Source organism: Muntiacus reevesi, chromosome 1, assembly GCF_963930625.1.
Source record: "Muntiacus reevesi chromosome 1, mMunRee1.1, whole genome shotgun sequence".
NCBI lineage: Eukaryota > Metazoa > Chordata > Mammalia > Artiodactyla > Cervidae > Muntiacus > Muntiacus reevesi.
This window is the reverse complement of record NC_089249.1, coordinates 82,826,753-82,852,334: the sequence shown is the minus strand read 5'-3', so window position 1 is coordinate 82,852,334 and position 25,582 is coordinate 82,826,753. Positions and strand designations below refer to the sequence as shown.

Below are 25,582 nucleotides of genomic sequence, written 5' to 3'. Positions count from 1 at the left end.
TACAAAAATCTTGTGTTCCCTGGGAAATTCTAATAATCTCCTCAAAGAATAACTTCAATTTTCCAGTGAACCTATTATCTTAAAATCTTGGAATTTCTTAAACATTTTGGAATTTTGGTTTTTGTAGTTTGTAATCTGAAAATAACAGTTTTTTTTAAAGATGGAGAAGCTCTATACAGTTAGCAAAAACAAGACCAGGAGCTGACTGTGTCTCAGATCATGAACTCCTTATTGCAAAATTCAGACTAAAATTGAAGAAAGTAGGGAAAACTACTAGACCATTCATGTATGATCTAAATCAAATCCCTTACGATTATACAGTGGAAGTGACAAATAGGTTCAAGAGATTAGATCTGATAGAGTGCCTGAAGAACTATGGACGAAGGTTCGTGACATTGTACAGGAGGCAGTGATCAAGACCATCCCCAAGAAAAAGGCAAAATGGTTGACAGAGGAGGCCTTACAAATAGCTGAGAAAAGGAAAGATACCCATCTGAATGCAGAGTTCCAAAGAATAGCAAGGAAAGATAAAGCTTTCCTCAGTGATCAATGCAAAGATATAGAGACAAGCAATAGAATGGGAAAGACTAGAGATCTCTTCAAGAAAATTAGAGATACCAAGGTAACACTTCATGCAAAGATGGGCACAATAAAAGATAGAAATGGTATGAACCTAACAGAAGCAGAAGATATTAAGAAGAAGTGGCAAGAATACACATAAGAACTATACAAAAAAGATCTTAATGACTCAGATAACCATGATGGTGTGATCACTCACCTAAAGCCAGACATCCTGAAGTGTGAAGTCAAGTGGGCCTTAGGAATCATCACTATCAACAAAGCTAGTGGAGGTGATGGAATTCCAGTTGAGCTATTTCAAATCCTAAAAGATGATGCTGTGAAAGTGCTGCACTCAATATGCTAGCAAATTTGGAAAACTCAGCAGTGGCCACAGGACTGGGAAAGATCAATTTTCATTCCAATCCCAAAGAAAGGCAATGCCAAAGAATGTTCAAACTACTGCACAATTGCCCTCATCTCACACGCTAGCAAAGTAATGCTCAAAAAATTCTCCAAGCCAGGCTTCAACAGTACATGAACCAAGAACTTCCAGATGTTCAACTGGTTTTAGAAAAGGCAGAGGAACCAAATAACGAATTGCCAACATCCACTGGATCATAGAAAAAGCAAGAGAGTTCCAGAAAAACATATGCTTTATTGATTACGCCAAAGCCTTTGTATGGATCACAAACTGGAAGATTCTTAAAGAGATGGGATTACCAGACCACCTTACCTGCCTCCTGAGAAATCTGTATGCAGATCAAGAAGCAACAGTTAGAACTGGACATGGAACAACGGAATGGTTCCAAATTGGGAAAGGAGTATGTCAAGGCTGTATGTCAAACTGTCACCCTGTTTATTTAACTTATATGCAGAGAACATCATGAGAAACCCTGGGCTGGATGAAGTTTAAGCTGGAATCAAGATTGCAGGGAGAAATATCAACAACCCCAGATATGCAGATGACACCACCCTTACGGCAGAAAGCAAAGAGGAACTGAAGAGCCTCTTGATGAAAGTGAAAGAGGAGAGTGAAAAATTTGGCTTAAAACTCAAAAAACTAAGATTATGGCATCCAGTCAAATAGATGTCAAATAGATAGGGAAACAGTGAGAGACACTATTTTCTTGGGCTCCAAAACCACTGTGGATGGTGACTGCAGCCATGAAATTAAAAGACACTTGCTCCTTGAAAGAAAAGCTATGAAAGACCTAGACAACATATTAAAAAGCAGAGACATCACTTTCCCTACAAAGGTCCGTCTAGTCAAAGCTATGGTTTTTCCAGTAGTCATGTATGGACGTGGGAGTTGGACAATAAAAAAAAACTGAGCACAGAAGAATTGATGCTTTTGAACTGTGGTGTTGGAGAAGACTCTTGAGAGTCCCTTGGACTGCAAGGAGATCAAACAAGTCAATCCTAAAGGAAATCAGTCCTGAATATTCACTGGAAGGACTGATGCTGAAGCTGAGGCTCCAATACTTTGGCCACCAATGTGAAGAACTGACTCGTTGGAAAACACCCTGATGCTGGGAAAGATTGAGGACAGGAGGAGAAGGGGATGACAGAGGATGAGATGGTTGGATGGCATCACCAACTCAATGGACACAAGTTTGAGCAAGCTCCAGGAGTTGGTAATGGAAAGGGAAGCCTGGCGTGCTGCAGTCCATGGGGTCACAAAGAGTCGGACATGACTGAGTACTGAACTGAACTGGACTACAAAATGTGGAAGGCTTATGGAGGTAAAAGCCACAACATTATAGGTACATGAGTTATTTATCAAAATTATAATTGGAGCTGGCAAGAAGTAAGGTTGTTCGTTTTTTGTGTGTTCTTTGGCTGCACCAGTCAACTTGTTGGATCTTAGTTCTGATCCTGGACTTCAGCAGTGAAAGTACCAAGTCCTGACTTGGTACTTGTTAAGTAAGGGTCAGCTGGGGCTCAAATTGTCGCATGGTTACAAGGGAAGACCCTGAGACCATAAGTTGCAGCTGGCATGTGTTGTTCTGAATATGACTAGTGGTGTTCTTAGGTCTGGTATAGTTCAAAGAAAGTTCAAGTTCTCAATGAGGAAGGGATGTGTCTGAAACCAGATCCTTAATGGCCTCCCAGCTGCATTTTTTAATATCTGAACTGCCATAAGAGTGGTATCAAATGCATACCTGAGGTTGTTGATATTTCTCCCAGCAATCTTGATTCCAGCTTGTGCTTCATCCAGCCCAGGGTTTCTCATGATGTTCTCTGCATATAAGTTAAATAAGCAGGGTGACAATTACAGCCTTGACGTATTCCTTTTCCTATTTCGACCAGTCTGTTGTTTCATGTCCAGTTCTAACTGTTGCTTCCTGACCTACACATAGGTTTCTCAAGAGGCAGGTCAGGTGGTCTGGTATGCCCATCTCTTTCAGAATTTTCCAATTTATTGTGATCCACACAGTCAAAGGCTTTGGCATGGTCAGTAAAGCAGAAATAGATGTTTTTCTGGAACTCTCTTGCTTTTTCAATGATCCAGCAGATGTTGGCAATCTGATTTCTGGTTCCTCTGCCTAAAACCAGCTTGAACATCTGGAAGTTCACAGTTCACGTATTGCTGAAGTCTGGCTTGGAGAATTTTGAGCATTACTTTACTAGCGTGTGAGATGAGTGCAATTGTGTGTTAGTTTGAACATTCTTTGGCTTTGCCTTTCTTTGGATTGGAATGAAAACTGACCTTTTCCAGTCCTGTGGCCACTGCTGAGTTTTCCATATTTGCTGACATAGCGAGTGCAGCACTTTCACAGCATCATCTTTTAGGATTTGAAATAGCTCAACTGGAATTCCATCACCTCCACTAGCTTTGTTAATAGTGATGCTTCCTAAGGCCCACTTGACTTCACATTCCAGGATGTCTGACTCTAGGTGAGTGATCACAGCATCGTGATTATCTGGGTCGTGAAGATCTTTTTTGAACTATGATTACTCCATTATAATTTCAATTTTTCATCAACTGTAAAAATATGGTGGCCATTAACTGAAATGAGGGAGACTGTGTTGGGAGCTGGTTTGGGGAGGACGGTGGTGGTTAGAATCAGGAGTTTAGACTTCGTCATGTAAGTTTAGGAACTCTACATGTATGTAACCAACTGCATATAGTTATATACCAAGCAGCTCTACTGAACTCTCTGAGAAGCTTTACTGAACTCTCTGACGACTCTTGTGGTCTTCACAGCAACCCTATGAGGTGGATTTTTTTTTTTACAGGTGAGGAAACAGCTTAAGGAACTTGCCTAATGTCACAGATAATGAGTGGGAGAGCTGTAATATAAATACAGACGGCTTTAAAACTCGTGCTGTTGCTTAAATCATTAAGTAATACTGAATCTCAGTGGATGCATGACATATAGTAATAGATAGTCATTATTTGTTCCGTGAAAGAATGGAAGGGGAAAAACAACAACACTAAAAGGGGGGAGGGGGTACCATGATCTCTGGCACCACTGTTAAGTTACGGACAATAGCTAAGGAGGGGATGCTAGGGATCCTTAATGCTAGGGATCACGACTCTTGGAGGCTTTACTTTGTACTAGAAAGTCCGGGTTTAGCCCAAACGCAGAAGCCCTGCTTTTAGTTCTAGCATAACCGTAGTGCGCTTATTCGCCACACTAGGAGTACTATAGGCAGCCCAATTTATGCTTCAGGTAACACTAACGTTGCACACCTTTACCTGGGCAAACCGATGAGGCGAGGAACTAGCCAACGTAAAACTTTAGGGCTCCGCTACGCATGCGCTCCCTCTCTGGGCGGCTAGTAGCCACTACGGCTGCGCGAACCGGCGGCCCCACCCTCCCTCGTCACGCGTTGTGGGACCGCGGCGTGGCGGCGGCCGTGGCGGTAGCGACGGCAGGCCATAGGGCGGCCAGAGGGTTTCCGGTTCCGGTGTAACGTTCGGGCTCCGTCTCAGGGGCTGAAGTTTGTGAGGTGAGTAGTGGCCCGGGGCCCGGAGGGGGTATCCTGTTGTCCTAGTGTTTGGGGTAGGGTTCAGTTCGAGAGAAGGACAGAGGCGGGAAGGTTCAGCGGAAAGGAAGCTGAGCAAAGAACAAGGTTCTGTGGGAGAACGGGTTGGAATGAGGTTGTTGAGAGGGAAAGGGCGGGGGCGGGAAAGGGGCGAGCTGAGGGGACTCGCACTGAGATGAGGAGTTGGGGTAGAACAGGTGAGTGGGGGCTGGTCAGAGAGACGGGATGAGCAAAAAAGAAACGAATGGGAGTTTCAAGGATGAAATTCGACTTGTAGCAAAGAACACAGAGAAAGAAAATCCTTCAGAAGATTAAATTCTGTTGCCTGCTCATTCAGAGATCATTCTGCCTTCCTCTCCTTCCACACCAGAACCACACCCCACCCCTACCCCACGCAGTTACTGTTGAACAATTGATTAGTGACAAAGCTCGTTACTGTTTGGAACTTTTATTTTGCCCACTGGCTGTTTAGTTTGCACGTTATCTTATGGAGGAATGGGTTGAAGTTGTGTACATTTGTTAGTATAGTGCTTGGGCACACGTTTCATCTAATAGAGTGATGCCCCACTTGTAGCTCTGGATTTTCAAATTGTTTACTCTTTCTAGCCTATGATTCAGTTCCAGTGGAATATAAATTCTGTTAAGGCAAGAATTCTTGTCTGTCTTGTTCACCGTTGTGTGTATTCTCAGCATTCAGTAGGCTGCCTGAAACTTACTAGGTATGCAGTAAATATTTATTGAATGAATTAAGTGCCTTATAAGAATGACAGTTGTCCTCACTTTGTAGGATGAGTGAACTGAGGCTCAGAGGAATTACTTGTCAGAAGACTGGTAAATGGTAGAGGTGTGTGTGAGCTCTTCACTCTATGGTGTCTGAATATGCTTCTTGTTAACATGTTGAGATTGATAGACTATATGCTGTCTCCTGATGGGTAAATAAAGCCACTGCAGATTTATTCATATTACATGTCACTGAGGCACAAAATACTTCACCTCTAGTTTCATGACTTTAAGCTACTAGTTTCATATGGTTATACCAAAATTATATACATTATTTAGCAATAGGTCTTCTAGAGGATAAACTTGCCAACAATGTAGAAGTTAATCAAGCTGTACCTTTTAGGGAAAAGATGTCTTAAAACATCTTGAAAAATTGACACCCAGATCGAACCCTGATGTGTGGCACTTCTGGGAGGAGGTTAACTTGGAATTGAGGTCAGTCTAATTTATTGTCTTTTAGACAGTATAGAGGAAATTATGGAAATAAAATTTTCTTTCTGCTCATGTAGAGTTTTGAGATTTCAGTAGGAGATAAGACTGTAAGCATGAATAGTTTAAGAACTGTACTGATTTGCATTAAATAACAGATTGTTGTAGAGTCTTGTATGATGGTTTCTCTATTAAGCTAAAAAGTAGAAGAATAAAGGTAAAGGTGAAAGAATACATCCAAAATGAGGGTAATCTTTTTATTTATTAATTTTTATTGGAGTATAGTTGCTTTGTAATGTTGTGTTAGTTTCTACTGTACAGCAGAATGAATCAGCCTTTCATATACATATGAAAAGGGTAACCTTTTCTGAACTGAGGGATTACTTATGACAGAGACCCTGTAGAACAAAAGAGAAAAGGATCTGGGTACAGAATTCCCACTGGGATGACAATGAATACAGAGAAATATGACAGAACAGTCTTGAGGATTAGGAGCTTTAATGTAAGATGTAACCCGGATAAGCCATCTCTTATTTGTGTTCCTTAAAAGAAGCCCTGGGTTAAGGAATGCCTGCCTGGAAGTAGGAAGAATAGAAAAGTTGGCCTGTGAGTGGGCTTTTTCAGTCTTGTTTTCATGTTATATGTTTGACAGTCCTTGTTGAATATGATAATCAGAAAGGAAGCTAGAACTCATTTCTCAGACTAGGTTCTTCCCAAGGGTTGGTTTGTTATTCCACAGATTTCATTGATTAGCTGATGATATTACTGAGTTAGGGGTAAAAATCAAACAGAATGTAGTTTTTTCTGTTTTGAAGTATACGTTGAAAGTATTTGGCTTGAAATGAAGTTAGAAGAACTTGCCTAGGATTGAGAATAGCAATGGGGAAAGCATTCCTGATATACCAATCATTGCCTGGGGTCATTTTAGTCTTTTCCTGTCCTCTAACTTTCCTGATTTCTTTTTAGGTACAGTATTGAATCCTGTTTTGAGCTATCCTCCTTTTCCCAAAGAATGGCGCTATCTAAGAGGGAGCTGGATGAACTGAAACCATGGATAGAGAAGACAGTGAAGAGGGTGCTGGGTTTCTCAGAGCCCACAGTGGTCACAGCAGCACTGAACTGTGTGGGGAAGGGCATGGACAAGAAGAAAGCAGCTGGTATGTATGAATCTTTCTGAGTCTTTTGGCTTAACGTGTTGGATGACCGCAAATGCTGCTTTGAACTTCCCCCAAATTCTCTGTGTTAGAAGCATCTGAAAAAAGGTCAGGCCACATTTTATTTTCCCTTGCATTATAATTGTTGTTGTTCAGTTGTGTCCAACTCTTTGTAACCCCATGGACTATAGCACGCCAGGCTTCCCTGTCCCTCACCATCTCCTGGAGTTTACCCAAGTTCATGTCCATTGCATTGGTGATGCCATCCAACCATCTCATCCTCTGCTGGCATCTTCTCCTTCTGCCTTCAATCTTTCCCAGCATCAGGGTCTTTTCCTGTGAGTCGACTGTCCGCATCAAGTGACCAGGGTATTGGAGCTTCGGCTTTAGCGTGGATCCTAAATGAAATACTGAGGATTGATTTCCTTTAAGATTGACTAGTTTGATCTCCTTGCTGGCCAAGGGACTCTCAAGAATCTTCTCCAGCACCAATTCTTCAGCTTTCTGCCTTTATGGTCCAGCTCTCAACAACCGTACATGACTCCTGGAAAGATCATAGCCTTGACTATATGGACCTTCGTCAGCAAAGTGATGTCATTGCTTTTTAACACACTGTCTAGATTTGCCGTAGCTTTCCTGCCAAGAAGCAAATGTCTTTTAATTTCATGGCTGCAGTCACCATCTGCAGTAATTTTAGAGCCCAGGAAGAGGAAATCTGTCACTGCTTCTACCTTTTCCCCTTCTATTTGCTGTGAAATGATGCGGCTGGATGCCATTCTCTTAGTTTTTTTTTAATATTTAGTTTTAAGGTGGCTTTTTCACTCTCCATTATAATGGAAATAGCCTAAATAATTTTTTTTTAATGCTATTTATGACATGTTTTGAATCTCAGACTTATTTCCTTTGACTGCTGTACTGAGTTACCTAAATTATATTTACTTAGGAAATATGCTAAAGTCAGATGGGTATATTCAGGTCAACATCTAAACATATAGAAGTCTCTATAAAATACATTTAAAAAATTGAAGGAAGTAGATTTTGTCTCCTCCAGCTTGCAGTTTAGGAAAAGTTATAGTGGTTATTCATCCTAAACTTTGATGCTCAACCTAAACAAGTTGCTCTGGCTCTGCTACTTCCTACTCCAAAAAATTAAAACTGTATTTTTTTATCTCATGGGGCAAAATCATTCATGTAAGAGAATTTATGAGAATCCTACAAAAAAGAAAGGATTTCCCTCCCTCCTAGGCATAAAATTCCAGTGTTGGTATCTGGACGAAATACTCTTCCCTTTTCAACCTTGCCACCTCTTTTTTTTCCTGTCAGACCATCTGAAACCTTTTCTTGATGATTCTACTCTCCGATTTGTGGACAAACTGTTTGAAGCTGTGGAGGAAGGCCGAAGCTCTAGGCATTCCAAGTCCAGCAGTGACCGGAGCAGGAAACGAGAGCTAAAGGTAGGTTACAGTTAACTATCTGATGAGTGTTTTGAATGGTAACAAAGTTGCTGAGCTTACCTGGCTCACACTTTAATATCCACTATTAGAATACCTGATGTTTAAGAGAGGTACTTAGACATAGAAGTAGAGGGGGTGAACTTGTATTATCTCCATCTTATGGTGATGAACTGCCTAAGTTCATGGGTTAAAATGTTCCAAGAAAACAGTTGGTTGCTTTGTCCTTTTTCATATACAGTTAGGAGTTTTGGTTCTTATGTTTCCCTAAATCTCCTTTTAAAAAAAATAAGTAAATTGATTACTTTAAGATTTTATGCTCTGATTTACTTGAGGCCTAATAGATTGCTTCAGAATGTGACTTCACTGCTCCCTGAGCTATAGACCTCATTGTTCCTGCTTTTCAGATATTTCTCTGCAATAACTTGTAGATGGGATACCTAAGAACTCACTTTTTACCATATGTCATGAGGGCCTACTCTTTGCTGTATAGCATATTGCCAGTCACCTGTCCCCATAAGTGGAATACTTAAAGGGACCATCATTATTCCCTTACTTTCTTCACTTTTTATCCGGTAGCTGCTGATTGGTCATGGTCTCTTTCAGTATTAACGGTGTCAAGTAGCTGATCTATCTCTTTTCTCTGTCTGTCTATTAAAATCTTTCTGTGACTTCCATCAAACCTTCTAAAGTGCTTTTGATTCCTTGGCTATCCTTTTGCTTTTCCTGAGGCACAAGAGTGAATAAGCAATGTCTGTTTGGTCCCTGACTAGGCTGTGGAACCAAGAGAAATAGAAATTTGTGTGCTGTTTGTGTTTAGGGTTTGCAGGGTGATCAGAGGAATGAAAGATAGTCCTTGCCTTAAAGGAATTTGCAGTTCAAGGGTTTGGGGATGGGAGGGCAGAACAAAATACAGTCACAAAAATTATAAAATCCAAGTAGCAGTTTTCATGGAAATTTTAAGGTTGACTATAAAGTTTCAGACTTAGTTGAATTTTGTTACACTTAAGGAGAAATTCACAGATCTGTAGAGTGAAGATTATGTTTTTGGTAGGACATGCTACTGTATAAGTGCTGAGGGCCTGCTACAAATAAAGTGACTACATTGGGTGGGATTAATAAAAATGGTTTCTTGAAGGAAATCTAGATAGCTTTGGGAGTTGGGTCCCATTTTGGTCCATTCAGTCCCCATCCCACACAATATATTATGGGAGAGTCCTTTTTCTTGAACTGTAGGAGTTCCAGGAAGCGCTCGCCCCTGGCCGAGGATATGTCCTTGCAAAACACGAGCCCTCCTAGTGAAGAGGGGATGTCACCCAAAGCCTACCACCGGTGTGTACATTTGCTTTTTCCCATTGTCCCTTCCACTTGGCCACTCTTGGTCCTGTTAAGTTCATCCTGCAAATTAGTCAACATATTTGAGTTCCCATTGTTAGATGAGAACAAAGTGTTATTGGGGAATATTGAAGAAGAGAGAAAACCCCTATCCTGGAAGAGCTTAGACGCTAGTTGGGAGAAAGTACATAGTGACATTGAAAAACTTAACACTTGGCAAGCAAATATCAACAATGTAATTTTACCTAGTATGAACCAAGTTCTTAAGTGCTAAAAGGATGTAAAACAACAGTTTGATCAGAGTGGGATGAGATTGTTAATGAGGAAAACTTCCTGGAGGAGGTGAGTTTTAGGCAAGGTTTGGATTGGGGGAAAAATTGAGGGAGATAATTACAATGTGGGCAGTAAGATTTGCAAAGACCTTGGGATGGGAACGTTTGTAAGAATATGGGGATGAAATTTGTTTGACTGGAGTAGGAAAATAATGAAGTTGAGATGGGTGAGATGGTCCATTTGGTGGAGGGTATAGAAGACTCTGGGAAAAGCCAGATAATACTGATAAGGACTAGGATTGTTCTTCCCTTCTCCCATGGGCAAGGATACAACTCTTCTTTCACCTTGGATTCCCTTAGGAAGTGTTTGGTGATGACTCTGAGATCTCCAAGGAATCATCAGGAGTAAAGAAGCGACGGATACCCCGTTTTGAGGAGGTAGAAGAGGAGCCAGAAGTGATCCCTGGGCCTCCCTCAGAGAGTCCTGGCATGCTGACTAAGCTCCAGGTTAGTAGTTAAGAACTGGAAGTGGTGGTTTTGAGAGTTGAAGAAGAAAGAGATGGATTTACTACTGTGTCCTTAATTTAAACTAAATGTTAGCATTGGGGAAATTTTCTTTTCTACTTTATGTTTCACCATTTCTTGGTTTAATCAGAAGAGATTCCAGTTGAATGGAGAAGGAAATGGCAACCCACTCCAGTATTCGTGCCAGAATAATCTCATGGACAGAGGAGCCTGGCGGGCTATAGTCCATGGGATCGCAGAGTCGGACGTGACTTAGTGACTGAATGACAACAACAACAGCCCAGTTGAAAGCTATTGAAATAGCATTTTGAGCACCTATTATGTGGCAAGGAAAGTGTGTTACATACATCATTTGCACAGATATCTACCTCACTGTGTCATTAAGAAAATTATTGACATAATTAGAACTCAGCATGATGACAGAGAAGAATTTCCAAATAATATAATGCAGAAAGCTTAATCCACTTAAATAATTTCGGATTGACTTCTATTTTTTTTTAATAGAAATTATCTGTGTATTTAAAATGGGCATTGTTTAAAAATTCTGATACCATATAAATAGTAAATATTTTCAGAGTATACTTTTTATAGTTTTTGCAATTTAATCTATGTAAATATGTCACTATTTAAGAAATTGTTAAAAATAAGTTTTAAAAAATAACCTTGAAGCACCTTGACAGCAGACTCTTTTGGAAAATTCAAGAAGAGTTACTTGATCATATTCTCAAAGCTTATTTTTCTGAATTTCCTTAGGACAGAGGAAGGGATTTATGGAGACTAGGAAGCAAGTCTCCACTAGGAAGCAAGTGGACTCTGGTTACCCAGACTAGGAACTCAGGGACCAATAGTGTGTTTTTTTTTTTTCTTTTTTAAGTATAATAATAATGTTTATGGATTCTATTAGTTTTGCATGCATTATTTAAATGTTCACAGTTTCCCTGTAAGGTAGGTACTGTTTTTACTCCTTTTAGACACTTGGAGATTTAAGAATTAAATATCATGTTCAAGGTCACAGAGGCATTAAATGGAAGAGTTAAGATTGAAACTCCGGTTTCCCTGACTCCAGAGTCTTACTCATCAAGCTGTGTTACTACTTAACATGCCAGTCCTGCCTTGGGAAGATAGGTTGAAAAATTCCAGTGATCGACTGTGTAACCTTATCTTTACTAAATTTGCTAGCCTGTGGTACAGGCAGAATATGATGGGATCATTCAAAAAATGCTAGTTTCTCTAGACCTAAAAGCCCTTTGAGTTTAGGAACCTGTATGGGAGAAATAAAAAAGAGGTGTTAACTGTTTTCCAACTTTTTACCTCACTGAGAGCAGATCAAACAGATGATGGAGGCAGCAACACGGCAAATTGAGGAAAGGAAAAAGCAACTGAGCTTCATTAGCCCCCCTACACCTCAGGTATTGTAACCAAGTTTCTCTGAAAAGAAGACTGTTAAACACAGAATTTCTTGCTACCCACTCAAATGAGAGTCCAGAAGATGACTGCATGTTCCACCCTCAATTTACCACCACTGTGTGTGTGTGTTTGTGTATGTGTAAAAGAGAGAGATATGTTTGCCTATGTTAATTTTTTCTGATGCTGATTTCTTTTTCTCTATCTCACAGCCAAAGACTCCTTCATCCTCCCAACCAGAGCGACTTCCAATTGGCAACACTATTCAGCCCTCCCAGGCCGCCACTTTCATGAATGATGCCATAGAGAAGGCAAGGAAAGCAGCTGAACTACAAGCCCGCATCCAAGCCCAGCTGGCACTGAAGCCAGGACTCATCGGCAATGCCAACATGGTGGGCCTGGCCAATCTCCATGCTATGGGCATTGCTCCCCCGTGAGTATCTATTTCATGGAACTCATTTTTTCTGAAGCTTGAGAAGCAGTAAATACCTTTGAGTGTTACTGATCCTCTTCTTCCAAGGAACTTAAGTCATTTGTTAGTTTCATATTTCTTACATATGTTCAGTAAATACCAATGGAATTTATTCTCTTGGTTTCCTTGTTGCAGAGTTTAATTATCTTCTTTTTATGATTGGTAGAACTAAAAATTAAGATTATTCCTCCAGTATTGGAGCTAGGAATAGGATCAGGTCTCCTGGTTCCTAATTCAAGAGCTATTTCCATTAAACCACATTGAGTGAGACCAGATATGAGAGTTCTCTGCAACTGGGTAAAGGTGATAGGCTTTATTTTTAGCACCTCAGTTGGTTTGCCATTCCCTGACTCAGGAATTCAGGAGTAAAGAATGATAGGATTCCAACTTCTTGCCATTGTAATTTTTAAGTTCATTTCATCTGATTATACTCCATACTCAACTATCCAGCTTTATATATTCAGTCAAGATGTTATTATTCATTGATGGGTTTATATTCCTTAGAACTGTGTAACCTAATTGTCTCTGGTGGGTTTTGATTTGTTTGTATTTTTTGTCTGTTTGCCTGCCTTATTGTTTTATATGGGGTTTATTCCTCTTTTGGGCTCTTTTTCAGGAAGGTGGAGTTAAAAGATCAAACTAAACCTACACCACTAATTCTTGATGAACAAGGTCGAACTGTAGATGCAACAGGCAAGGAGATTGAGCTGACACACAGAATGCCGACTCTGAAGGCCAATATTCGGGCTGTGAAGAGAGAACAGTTCAAGCAACAGCTAAAAGAAAAGCCATCAGAAGACATGGAATCTAATACCTTTTTTGATCCACGAGTCTCAATTGCCCCTTCCCAGCGCCAGAGACGCACTTTTAAATTCCATGACAAGGGCAAATTTGAAAAGATTGCCCAGCGATTACGGACAAAGGTATCTGGCTTAGAATAAAATCTAGAAATTTGAATAAGTTAGGAAGGTGACAAAGGAAGCTGAATATAGTCCTGAAATACTGTCAACTTATTTCTCTCTGTTTTTGGCAATTAGATAAATAAGTAGTAAAGCAATAAGTAATTTTTAAAATACTGTGTTCAAAGCGCGGCGCTGCGGAGCCTCTAGGCGGCTTCCTCCCCGAAGCCCCCGGGCTCAGCACCGCGCAGAAAAAAAAAAATAAATAAAATACTGTGTTTATTCCTGGAATACTTGATTTTTTTAGTCATTTGTTTTCTCAGATACTTACATTCTTTTTTTTTTTTTTTTTTTTAGTTACTTACATTCTACTTATGTAGAAAGGAAATTGAATTTGAAAATTCTCTACATACAACAATCAGTGGAGGGAAACTGTTCAGAAACCTCAGGACATCTGAGGAAGGCTAGCCTGCTGTTAAAATTTGCTGCAGACAATCCACATTCCTGGATAGTTTAATTGACCATATATTCAATGACTTTTGCCTTCTTGTTTTCATCCTCTCAGAAGTTTTCCATAAAATTCCATTTCTACATATTTGCTGCAGGCACACACTGGGATAGAGGGGTGATAATGAGAGCCAAATATATGGAAATCAACCAAGTAATGAGTAAAGCAAAGCAGAACAGCTCTTTTTTCTTAGCTTTCAGAAAATCTGAATTTGTTGTGTTAGATGTAAAGAGTTCAACAAGGGAGTGTTTTAAGTTTTGGGATTCTACTGCTTCCCTGTTTTCTTTGATTCCAATTTATCTTCTTGTCTTACCTTGTCTTTAGGCTCAACTAGAGAAGCTGCAGGCAGAGATCTCACAGGCTGCTCGAAAAACAGGCATTCATACTTCAACTAGACTGGCCCTCATTGCTCCTAAGAAGGAATTGAAGGAAGGCGACATCCCTGAAATTGAGTGGTGGGACTCTTACATTATCCCCAATGGCTTTGACCTGTGAGTTTGTTGGTTAATACCTTTTATGAAGACTAGGGTTTTAATGGGAAAGATGGTATTCATGCATTACATAAAAATTTTAAATCTAAGGCAAACATAACCATATACAAGCTCATATGCTTATAAAGAATATGTTCTGTGGGTTGTTTTTAGTTTTTTGGGTCAGTCAATGTAGGAGGATTGGACACAAATATTTTCTGCTTGCTTTGTTATACATTGTTAGTGTTTTTAGCATATTCATTTTCTTAATTACCTTCTTTTGCTACTTATAACAGATGTTTACATATATTAAAGATCCAGTCCTAGAAGAGAGAAAGGATTCTTGGTGAGGGAGAGAATGATAAATAAAACATGTAAGAAACATTCAGAGAGCTTTAATCATATCTGCTCCATTATTCTGATACATGACTTAAGGGAACTGTGTCTCAGCCTTTCCTTATGCTTCCTTTGTCAACCACTGTCCCAGAGAATTATTGTTACTAATGACAGAATATGGTATCTGTTAAATGTGTTAGGGTAGAAAAAAAAGGTTGAGAATCCACTATGGAGAGTGGATTTTTTCATTGTGTTTCTGAGATTGCCTCTCTCTTGGAATCGTCTCTACCCACATATCCTGTTTTCCCTTCTTCCTCCAATTTTAGTACAGAGGAAAATCCCAAGAGAGAAGATTATTTTGGAATCACAAATCTTGTTGAACATCCAGCCCAGCTCAACCCTCCAGGTAATGTAGAGATTACTCAGTCAAAGCCCTAGAGAAGTATTAGCCTATAGGAATTTGTGTGATAATGGATGTAATCTCTGTCTGGGCTGTCTGTACTATAGCTGCTATTCACACATGACTACTGAGAACTTGAAAACTGAGTTGCACTAACATAGCTGAGGGACTGATTTTTTAATTTTTTTCAATTTTAATTTAAATAGTACATGTGGCTAGTGGCTACAGTATTGAACAGTGCAGCTGTTACAGAGCATTGAGATCTAAACCAGAGATGGCCTCACTGATGTATATCTGTATTTCAAATCGGGCTTTTGCAGTAGTGTTGACTCCCAACTCTAGTCTAGCACACCACCACTAAACCCCTGCCATCTTCAGTCTGCCTTGTCTTCAGCCTTTCTGTTTTTGTGTGTTGTAGTGAAAGTCTGTTGGCTTAGTCAGAGGAGATGGGTTTTAGTTGTACCTGAAATCCCTGGACAAATCACTACAATACAGAATTTTCTCATATGTAGAGATAACACTAACCGACATTCCTTTTTCAAGTGATCACAGAAGATGCTAATACTTTCATCAGACTTGAGATGAACAGAGGTTAGTTTTTACTCAGTAAATTTGTTTATCAGGATCTCTAATAAATTCAGAAAAATAGATTGAGACTTTGAGATAAATAAAAAGGAAATAAACACTGAATTGTACTTAATCAGAAACTATTTAGTTGTCTTCAGTGTGAATCATTAGAAGAATGTAGGGAGTTTTATTTGTTTTAATAAATTGAATAAATCTGACTTGGGAGCCCAGAGGATTTTTCCCAATCCCTGTAACTCTTAAATTAGAAATTTCATCATCTTGGCCGGTAGTTTTCAAGTTGGATTCCATAGACACCTTGAGGTTTAGTAGGTAGGATCCAAGTGGGATTCTGGATACCCTCTGCCTACCCCAAATCCTCACACAGAGCAGTCAGAGCAGCTCTAATCTTCTTTTCCATATCTGCCACATTTCAGTTTATTAAAGGGTTCAGTTGCTTAAAGAAAAACAAGTTAGAACATGACTCATAAAAGAAAAGAATACTTTTTACTCCTTTTTTTTTTTAAGTATTTATTTATTTGTTTGACTGCACCAGGTCTTAGTTTCAGCATGCAGACTATTAGTTGAACCATGTGAGGTCTAGTTTCCTGACCAGTGATTGAACCCAGGCCCCCTGAATTGGGAGCACAGAGTCCTAGCCACTGTACTACCAGGGTAGTTCCAAGAATACTTAATAAAAACATAACCGTAATACTACTATCATGACCTAAAAATAACTAAAAACAAGCTAAACGTCCTTTTTTAAAAAAAATTTCTATTGGGACATAGTTGATTTACAATGTTGTATTAGTTTCAGGTGTACAGCACAGTATATCATCTATACATAAACCCACTGTTTTTTAGATTCTTTTCTCAAACAGGCCATTATAGAGCATTGAGTAGAGTTCCCTGTGCTATGTAGTAGATCCTTAGTTACTTTATACATAGTAATGGATATATGTCAATCCCAGTCCTCTAATTTATCCCTCTCCCCTTTAGCCCCTGGTGGCCTTAAGTTTGTTTTCAACAGGTGTAACTGTTTGTTTTATTAAAAGATAAGTTCATTTGTACTCTTTTTTTAGGTTCCACATGTAAGCATTATATATTTGTCTTTATCTGTCCTACTTACTTCACTCAGTATGACAATCTTTAGGTCTATCTGTGTTGCTGTGAAGTTCTTTTTAATGTGATTGATATTCACCTATATCCCTTAATATGCTTATTGCTTTGGCACATTCATTCCTCTGCCTGACAGTTGACAATGACACACCAGTTACTCTGGGAGTATATCTGACCAAGAAGGAACAGAAGAAACTTCGACGGCAGACGAGGAGGGAAGCGCAGAAGGAGCTACAAGAGAAGGTCAGGCTGGGCCTGATGCCTCCTCCAGAACCCAAAGGTACAGATCTTAGAGGCAGGGAAGAAATGGTGGCAAGTTTTTCTTCTGTCATTCTAGAGGAACTTTTAGTATCTCTCTATATTTGAATGCTTTTTGTTTCTCAGAATCATTCATTGGTTTGTCCTTTCCCAAATTTTCTACTGTCTTTCTTTATTAAATCAGGTCAACATAGTCATTGTAGAGGTCATTTAAGCCTTTTTCTTTTTTTTTTTTTTTTTAAGCCTTTTTCATAAGTAATATTGACCATTTAACATTCTTACCTTCCTGGAAGAATAACAGTCTTGAAGTTTATGGAGATAGTAGTTGGAGTATTTGCACAGAGTTGTTGTATACATAATTCTTAAATGTTTAAAAAATGAAAATGAAGTTTAAAAAACCTCACTTCTATAGTTTCCAGTATCAGTTAGTAGTATTTTGAGTGAGCACTGTTATGTATAGGATCTTTCACTAAATGCTACAATGAAAGTGAAAAATGCTAACAAAATTAAGTTTGTTTTCTTTCACAAATTTTCAAGCAGTGTGAGTAAATGTATACCAATTATTGATATTAATTGACCTCCTGCAAATGCTGAATTAATTGAATGGGCTTTCAAGGTAGAAGTATTTGGAGGAAGTGAGTTTTGAGCAGATTTGAAATAGGTGAACTGTATGAATTGGTAGGAAGAGATTTCAGATTACCCTAGCTGGAGTGGTGACTTAGGAGATTGATCTCTGTCATCTCTTTGCTGCAGTGAGAATTTCAAATTTGATGCGAGTATTAGGAACTGAAGCTGTTCAAGACCCCACGAAGGTAGAAGCCCATGTCAGAGCTCAGATGGCAAAAAGACAGAAGTAAGTGCCATGGGATTGGGTGGAAACCCAGGGCAAGTACCTTTCCCGAACTCTTCTGGGGGATCCATATTTGGAGGGAGGGGAGAGTTCTCCGTTGCTCTCTCTTTCCCTCAGCCCTGCTTCTGATCTTCAATGCCTTTCTCACTTGTGGATGTCCTTCCTGTCACGACAGAGCGCATGAAGAGGCCAATGCTGCCCGAAAACTTACAGCAGAACAGAGAAAGGTCAAGAAAATTAAAAAGCTTAAAGAAGACATTTCACAGGGGGTACACATATCTGTATATAGGTAGGTGTCCAGACTGGGCCAGCCTTTCCCTTAGAAATACCAAAACATTTTCCAAGTGCTCAAGGCAGAATCACTGGTATAAAGCATACCTAACATCAACTCCACTCTCTTTAATGATCCTGGTATACATCAAGAGCTAGTAGATCTTTTACAGCGATGAGGGTTAAAAACTTACTTTTCTGTCTCTGAGGTCTTAGTGAACTAATATTAGTTCTGAAGAATGAATGTGAATTTGCATGTTCAGGTCAAGATGTGAACTAAGGCTCATTTATTCTTTATGAAGCATAAAATAATGTTTTTCTAGGAAACACTAAAAGTTTTTTTCCTCAGTTAACTGTTTTCTTATCCTAATGTATTGCAGTAATCCTTTTATTTCCACTCCAAAATGGACTTTATGTGTTGTAATTATTTTCTACTGTTTGTGTTGATTTAATGTTTTCATTTTACTCTTTTATGTCAAGTATATATATGTCTCTTATTTAGATGTGCTTATGTTTAGTAACTAGTTCTTGATTATAGAAATGGTACATTATTATAAAAGTAGTGAATGCTTACTAAGATAAAAACATTCTAGCAATACAGAAGGACACTTACTGAAAAAGTCCCCTTCCTAGTCTCTGATCCTCAGGACCACTCACTATGGGTAATTGTCACTAACAGTTTTTCATGTATTCTTATAGAAATTTTCGTGCATAGTATTGTGACTACTTTACATTATAAGCATCTAGAGGGTAAAGAATTTGTTAATCTTTATATTGTCAAGAATAACCAAGCATATAAATTTTTTTGGATGATGATTATTAACAGCTCTCCTTCGTTCTTAAAGTAAATTCTGGTTACCTGCTACGTGTTGTAAAGTGTACTGTGCTAGACTTTGAAAAAGTTTAAGACAGTAGAAACACTTCTAGATGCATCAATTCTACCTGTTAAGCTTTAGTATATTTGCCTACTCCAAATGCCTTTGTTTTTAGAAAGAAAACTATTTTGGATCCATCTTTATTTGCCATTCCATTCAGTCAGCTACTGATGCTAAAATGAAACCCATAACTAAACTTTCCCTTCTCCAGAGTTCGAAATTTGAGCAACCCAGCCAAGAAGTTCAAGATTGAGGCCAATGCTGGGCAGCTGTACCTGACAGGGGTGGTGGTACTGCACAAGGATGTCAACGTGGTAGTAGTGGAAGGGGGTGAGTCTGAAAACTTGAGGCAACCCTAGGCCTTGAAGTGATTAGCATGGTGGGGAGAAATGAGAAAAAAGATGGTATTTTAGAGTCAAACCTGTGTTAAATATCTTGGGCCTCTGTTTCTTTATTTATTGAAGTAGAAGAACCTAAGATGTGGCTCCTGGGATTGCTTCAACTACCATATTAATGTCTGAGCATTGAGTGAGCTCAGAGGTTCCTTCTACCCCATTGTCTTCCACAACTCTGGCAAAATTCTTCTTCTTTGTTTCTAGGCCCCAAGGCCCAGAAGAAATTTAAGCGTCTCATGCTGCATCGGATAAAGTGGGATGAACAGACATCTAACACAAAGGGAGATGGTGAATGGGGGTTAGAGGGGATTAAATGGGAGGTGGGTGGGATGGTACTCGGTCCATTCATCTATTCCCTCTCTCTAACACTCTTGCAAATACTAGATAATGTTCAAGAATTTTAGAAAAACCCTTTTGGACTTTAAATATGCTAGACATTCATAAGGTATTTACTGTATGAATATTAGTTATTCTCCTGCCTGTCCTTTAAGGCCTTTCTACTTGTTGGTTTCTCTGTTAGCCCAGAAATGGGATATAGGCTACATGAGTATATTTAATTTGTGAATTTTCAGCAAGCTGCACGCTCATATGTGCATTGTCTACATTGTATAGTTTTTTTTTATATTGTATAGTTTTTTGATAAGAAGCTTTTTAAAGGACTGAAGGCAAAAAAAGATTTTTAGACCAAAAAATGCTCTACTTCATTCAGAAAAATATACTTTTCTGTTGCCCAAGTTTATCTTGTATTTATTTATTTGACATGCTCCTGGCCATCATTCTTCCATCAATATTTATTCTTCCTTCTTTGAAGACCTGGGTTAGTATTTACCATGTGCAGATAACCTTATTTTTCATAACTTTGGCCTTCTTATACTTTATGTTCTTCCTTATTGTATTTTTGTACTTAAAGTACACTTTTTACGATAATTGACCTGTATTTTGTTTTGCAAGTGTTCTAAGATATTTTCATTCCGTATATCTGCCCTTCTTCATTAGACTAAAAACTCCTTGAGAATGGACCTTATTGTTTTGGCATCTGAAGTGCTTAGGACAAGTTTTTTTTTGTTCTTTTATCTCCTTATTCCCAGTACCTGGCACAGCTCTTGACACAGAGTTGATACTCAATACATGTTTGTTGAATTAATTAGTGTCCCTGCCTGATAGAAGATTCAGTCTAATTGGGGGGAAATAAAGAGTAACAGAAGATATTTGATCCTAATACATGAGAAAAAGTGGTAATATTTAAAAGAAATTTGGCTAGGCTTGAATACTGTTTGTTTGGAGCCTAAATCTTGGTGTCTAGTCTAAGTCTAGAGCAAGATTTAGCTATATTGTCTTTTCCAGATGATGAGGAATCTGATGAGGAAGCTGTGAAGAAAACCAACAAATGTGTACTAGTCTGGGAGGTAGGTGATCCTCTGTTAAACAGTGAGGCAAAACTTTAGCTAATTCATGACTGTTTCTAAATAATAACTAATCCTTTAAGTAATTTGTGCTTCTTTTTTGAATTCATTGTTAAGTATTTGGCAGCAAATCCTTCCTGGTTATATTTTAGTTAAACTGATGTGTGTATAGTTTATGCCATCTGGGGATAACTGGTGACAAGAATACAAATTCTCTATTTATTTCACAGTCATGGACATGACACTTGGAAAGAGGGAAATGAATTGTAGGATTTTTCTTTGGATATAGTGAGAGAAGTACTAGACTTAAGAGTATAAAGTTGCAGACTTCCCTGGTGGTCCAGTGTTAAGATGCAGTACTCCCAATGCAGGAGGCATGGGTTTGATCCCTGGCTGGATAACTAAGATCATGCATGGCATGGCCAAAAAAAAGAATATAAAGTTGACTAAGTTGGCAGTATCACTTACTAGCAGTGCAGCTGGACAATTAAGTAACATTTAATATAAAATACTGTTGCTTTTGTCTATAAAATGTGGATATTATTTTCCTTTGCTATTTTTTTTTTTTTTTGGTGGAAAACCTAATTATATGTAATGATGCTTCGTAAAATGTGACTAAATCACTGTTTAAATGGAACATTTTTATGGTTGTACAATTCTTTCATCCCTAAAATTTTCTTAGTGAACCACTATGAGTTCTGAAGAATGAATAAATGAGTGAATATGCTTGTTCAGGCCAAGTTGTGAACTAAGGGATCATTCACCCTTTGTGGAGTGTAAAATATTATCCTGTTTCTCCAGGAAGCATTAAAGGTTTCTTTCCTCAGTAACTGTATTCTTAACTTGATATACTGCAGTAATCCTTTATATTACCACTTCAAAATACATTTTATACATTGTAAGTATTTTCTACCTTTATGTTGATTTAATTTTTTCATTTTATTCTTTTAGGTTGAATACATGAGTATCTTCTAGTTTTAAAATGTGCTCAAAAAAAAAAAAAAAAAATGTGCTCATATTCAGGAACCAGTTATTTATTATAAAAGTAGTACTTTGGGAATTCCCTGGTGGTCCAGTGGTTAAGACTCCACACTTCTGCAGGGGTCATGAGTTCAGTCCCTGCTTAGAGAATTAAGATCCTGCATGCCCCAAAGTGTGGCCAAAAAAAGTAATATTTTAATTCAAAAAAATGCTCATTAGAATACATTCTAACCACACAGAGCCTTACTGAAATAGTCCCTTGCAGCTCCCTGATTCCTTAAGACCTCTCTATAGGTAATTGCTACTGATTGTTTTTCATGTGTCCTTCTTTCTTATCCCAGATTCCTCCCAATTTATGCATACTAATTAGGTGATAATAACCATAATAACTGTTTGTGTGTCTCATAAGTCCCCACTTGCATATTTAATATTCCGGCCCCATAATCTCTTTAAAATTCTCTTCATTTATCTCTGAGAGTCCTCAGGAATTATCTCTCAGATTCAGAAACAAGCCAAGTTTTGCTCTTGCCTCCTTTTTGGAATCTGGTCCCTGAAAAGCCTCTTGAGGTTGCATTTGTGACTGACATTGCAGCCTTTGGTGAGAACACGATTCCACCAAGTACTGTATCTTTCTGTTCTAGTTGTCTGCAAGTAGCCCCCCTAACGCCCATTCCTCTCTCTCTCTCACTCCTGTATTGTTCTTTGTCATTGGGCCCCAAAGCCTCCTGCTCATATGAAGATCTCACTAAGTCTTATGGAAAGAGTCCTTTTAGCCTCTAACACCTTTCTCCTTAAAGGTCCTAGAGGCCTGGCAGGAAGCAAGTTCATCCCGTCTCATCTTCCATAGTCCTTCCTGACGTACTCTTCCATCCAGGCACCAGAGCACAGAAATCCTGCTTTCAGTCAAAAAAACAAACCCATAGAAAGTCATGAGAATTCAGCAGATACCCAGGGGAGTAGAAGTTAGAATTGTTTTTACCATAAAATCACTTTCAGCTAGACACATTGCTACACACTGTTACCAGGTTTTATAAAGGACTATTATATCTGATTTAAATTAGAAATTGCAGTGTTTCTATTACACATTTTGTCTCTCTCCCAGGGTACAGCCAAAGACCGGAGCTTTGGGGAGATGAAGTTCAAACAGTGCCCTACAGAGAACATGGCTCGGGAGCATTTCAAAAAGCATGGGGCTGAGCACTACTGGGACCTTGCGCTGAGTGAATCTGTGTTGGAGTCCACCGACTGAGACTACTGCAAGCCCTTTCTCTCCCCTCTTACCTTGTCTCTTCAGTCCTCTCCCTTATTCTGCTTCCAAACCCAGCCCCACTTGTGTGTGTGATCTCAGAACGGTGCCAGGCTGACATTTGGACAGAGGGAGAACTCCTTGATCCCTTCCCTAGTCAGCCTGGTGCTGCCCTTTATTCCTCTTATGTGAATATGATTAAAGAGTTATTTTTAAAGTCAGTATGATATTTTTCACACACTCATAGGTATCAGAGTTTGGGTCTTCAGGTGATCTTTCCTCCAGACTTCTAGCAATTGCTATGGAAAAAGAAAATTTTGTCATTGATATTTATGTATATATAAATGAATGAATGGATGGATGGATGGATGATTGGATATTGGAAACTTCTGACCTCATCTTGGAGCAAAAGTGGTCAATACCATTTTCCTGGAACAGAGTGAAGACGGAAGAGGTGTTAAGTGGATAGAGGAGAGGGAATGTCTATCTCTTAACCTTCAATGGGTAATCACAAGGTTGACAGATTACTTCTGGTCTTGGCTGAATAGCATTAACAGGAAATCCCTTCCTCACATAGGTGAATATATGAGAATGTGTGTTGTGAGTGAAATGGACACAGGGAGAGTCCAAGGATGATGTTATAGGTCAGTTTGTAAAATCAAATAGGATTTGAGAATTTAGCCTATTTCTTCTCTTTACTAATTAAAAAAAAAAAAACAATCCTTTTCTAAAAGACAGTGTGTAGTTTCTTTTTTTACCCCCCTAAGAATCTGACAAGATGCAGTTCTGTTAAGCCCTTAATGCTTTTGGTTTCTTTTTAGGAGTATTTGGATCAGAATAAGTGTCCAAAGAAGTCCAAATTCTTAACCATAAATATCCTTCCATTTCATGTTGCCTGTTGAGGACATACTGAGAATGGATTGTACACAGGAGCCATTAGAGCTCCTTCCTGCTAACTGAAGTTTACTAGGCAATAGTGTCAGAGAATGAATGCTTGACCAGAAGTTAAAACAGTCTATGATATCAAATTAACCCTCTTTTAAAAGGTTATGTGGGGGAAAAAATTAAAAGGTTATGTGGGGACTGCCCTGGCAGTCCAGTGGTTAAGACTCTGTGCTCCCAATGTAAAGGACATGGGTTTGATCCTTGGTCAGGGAACTAAGATCCCACATGCCCTACAAAACAGCAAAAAATTAAAATTTTAAAAGTTACATGTTTTAGGTCCTAGTTGGAGTTTAAGGCAATATTATAGAGTACTAGGATAAAAAAGGTGGAAAGAGACAAAGGACTGCAAAAGACCTTAAGGAAAAGCAACAACCTCCCTTTTAGAGATGAACCATAATGCAGACAGATGAAACTCCTAGAGCAGGAAGAAATCTTGAAGCCTATGTTTGTGAGACTTAGGAGCTAGAGAACTGAGCTCATATTTTATATTTCTTGATTTAAGCAAATCCAGGAGAAAACGTCAGAAATGAGTCCTTTTGCTTTTATTATAATTATTACAAATAATGTGTGTAAATAATTTATACACAGCTTCTAAAATGTATTGTTTGCTGAAGAACTAAAAGGAGTTTTATGTTCTTTATAAACTACCCATAATGAGACTTAATCCTTGTCTTGAGTAAGACTTTCTAACTCCCTGTGTCTCAGGATGTTACTTGTTTGTTTTTTCAGTTTCCTGACCCTATACTATATTGAGCACTGCTCAGTAACCATTACCTCTTTTATCAGAACAGACTTATGAGGAAAGTAGATCTTACAGGTGAGAAATCTGAGGCTTAGAGTAAATAATTTGCTCCAGGTTATGGCTAGTAAGTGATGTAGTTTAATTTGAACCCAGGTTTCACTAGAACCCAAACTTAGTCCCTACATATGCTATGTCATTTGTGAAATAGGTGTTAAGGACAGATGTGTTCTTTTCAAATGAATGCTAATCTCAGAATAGTTCCTATCTTGGGATGCTGGCACCACTTAAAATACCTTGTAGACTTTAGTAATTTCTTTCATAATCTCTTTGAATATATATCTTTTGTTAATGGTAGTTATTTGTCCTCTGTAGACTTCTGGTAAGAATTTTAAAAGTCATTAGGAATTTGTTATGGAGAATTAAGTGATATGGTTAAGATAGATAATAACTTTCTTTGTTTAAAAATGCAAATATAAAGTATTTGGACGTATTTTTCCTTCCTGTATGTGGCTTACCTTGATGAATTTCCAGAAATATCTTGGAACAATGGCAGTATCATTGGCATATACCAATGATTGTTTTGGGGTAAGAATTTTGTCATAACTAACACTGACTTGTTGGAAAAGACCCTGATGATGGGAAAGATTGGAAGACAGAAGGAGAAAATGGTGACAGGATGAGATGGTTGAATTGCATCACCTATTCAATGGATATGAACTTGGGCAAACTCCGGGAAATAGTGAGGGACAGGGAAGCTTGATGTGCATCAGTCCATGGGGGTCATGAAGAGTCGGACATGACTTGGCGACTGAACAACAACACTATTTAGCAATTAGGGTGCTTTTGCATGTTACTCAATGCAATATTACTGTAGGTAAGTAAACATAAATTTATTCAGGGCAGAAAAGGCTACTGTTCAAAAGAGAAATTCAGTTGGAATGATCA

The 25,582-nt window shown here is 38.7% G+C and overlaps 1 protein-coding gene across 5 annotated transcripts; it reads left to right on the top strand.

The window, feature by feature from the left end:
• Positions 1-4,397: 4,397 nt before the first annotated feature.
• On the top strand, positions 4,398-23,670 carry PRPF3 (pre-mRNA processing factor 3). 5 transcript variants are annotated; one of them, XM_065905017.1, is made up of 17 exons: positions 4,457-4,518; positions 5,678-5,769; positions 6,730-6,920; positions 8,241-8,371; positions 10,336-10,482; positions 11,826-11,909; positions 12,117-12,337; positions 12,993-13,299; positions 14,108-14,274; positions 14,916-14,995; positions 16,809-16,952; positions 17,684-17,783; positions 17,956-18,069; positions 19,137-19,255; positions 19,525-19,608; positions 20,665-20,726; positions 22,807-23,670. In XM_065905017.1, exons 3-17 carry the CDS (start codon positions 6,776-6,778, stop codon positions 22,951-22,953), a joined length of 2,052 nt encoding a protein of 683 aa, XP_065761089.1. In that variant the 5' UTR covers positions 4,457-4,518; positions 5,678-5,769; positions 6,730-6,775; the 3' UTR covers positions 22,954-23,670. The 5 variants fall into 5 exon arrangements, with proteins under 5 accessions (XP_065761098.1, XP_065761089.1, XP_065761082.1 ...); XM_065905010.1 differs by lacking the exon at positions 4,457-4,518 and adding an exon at positions 5,371-5,398; XM_065905026.1 differs by lacking the exon at positions 5,678-5,769 and having other exon boundaries at positions 4,398-4,518.
• Positions 23,671-25,582: the final 1,912 nt, after the last annotated feature.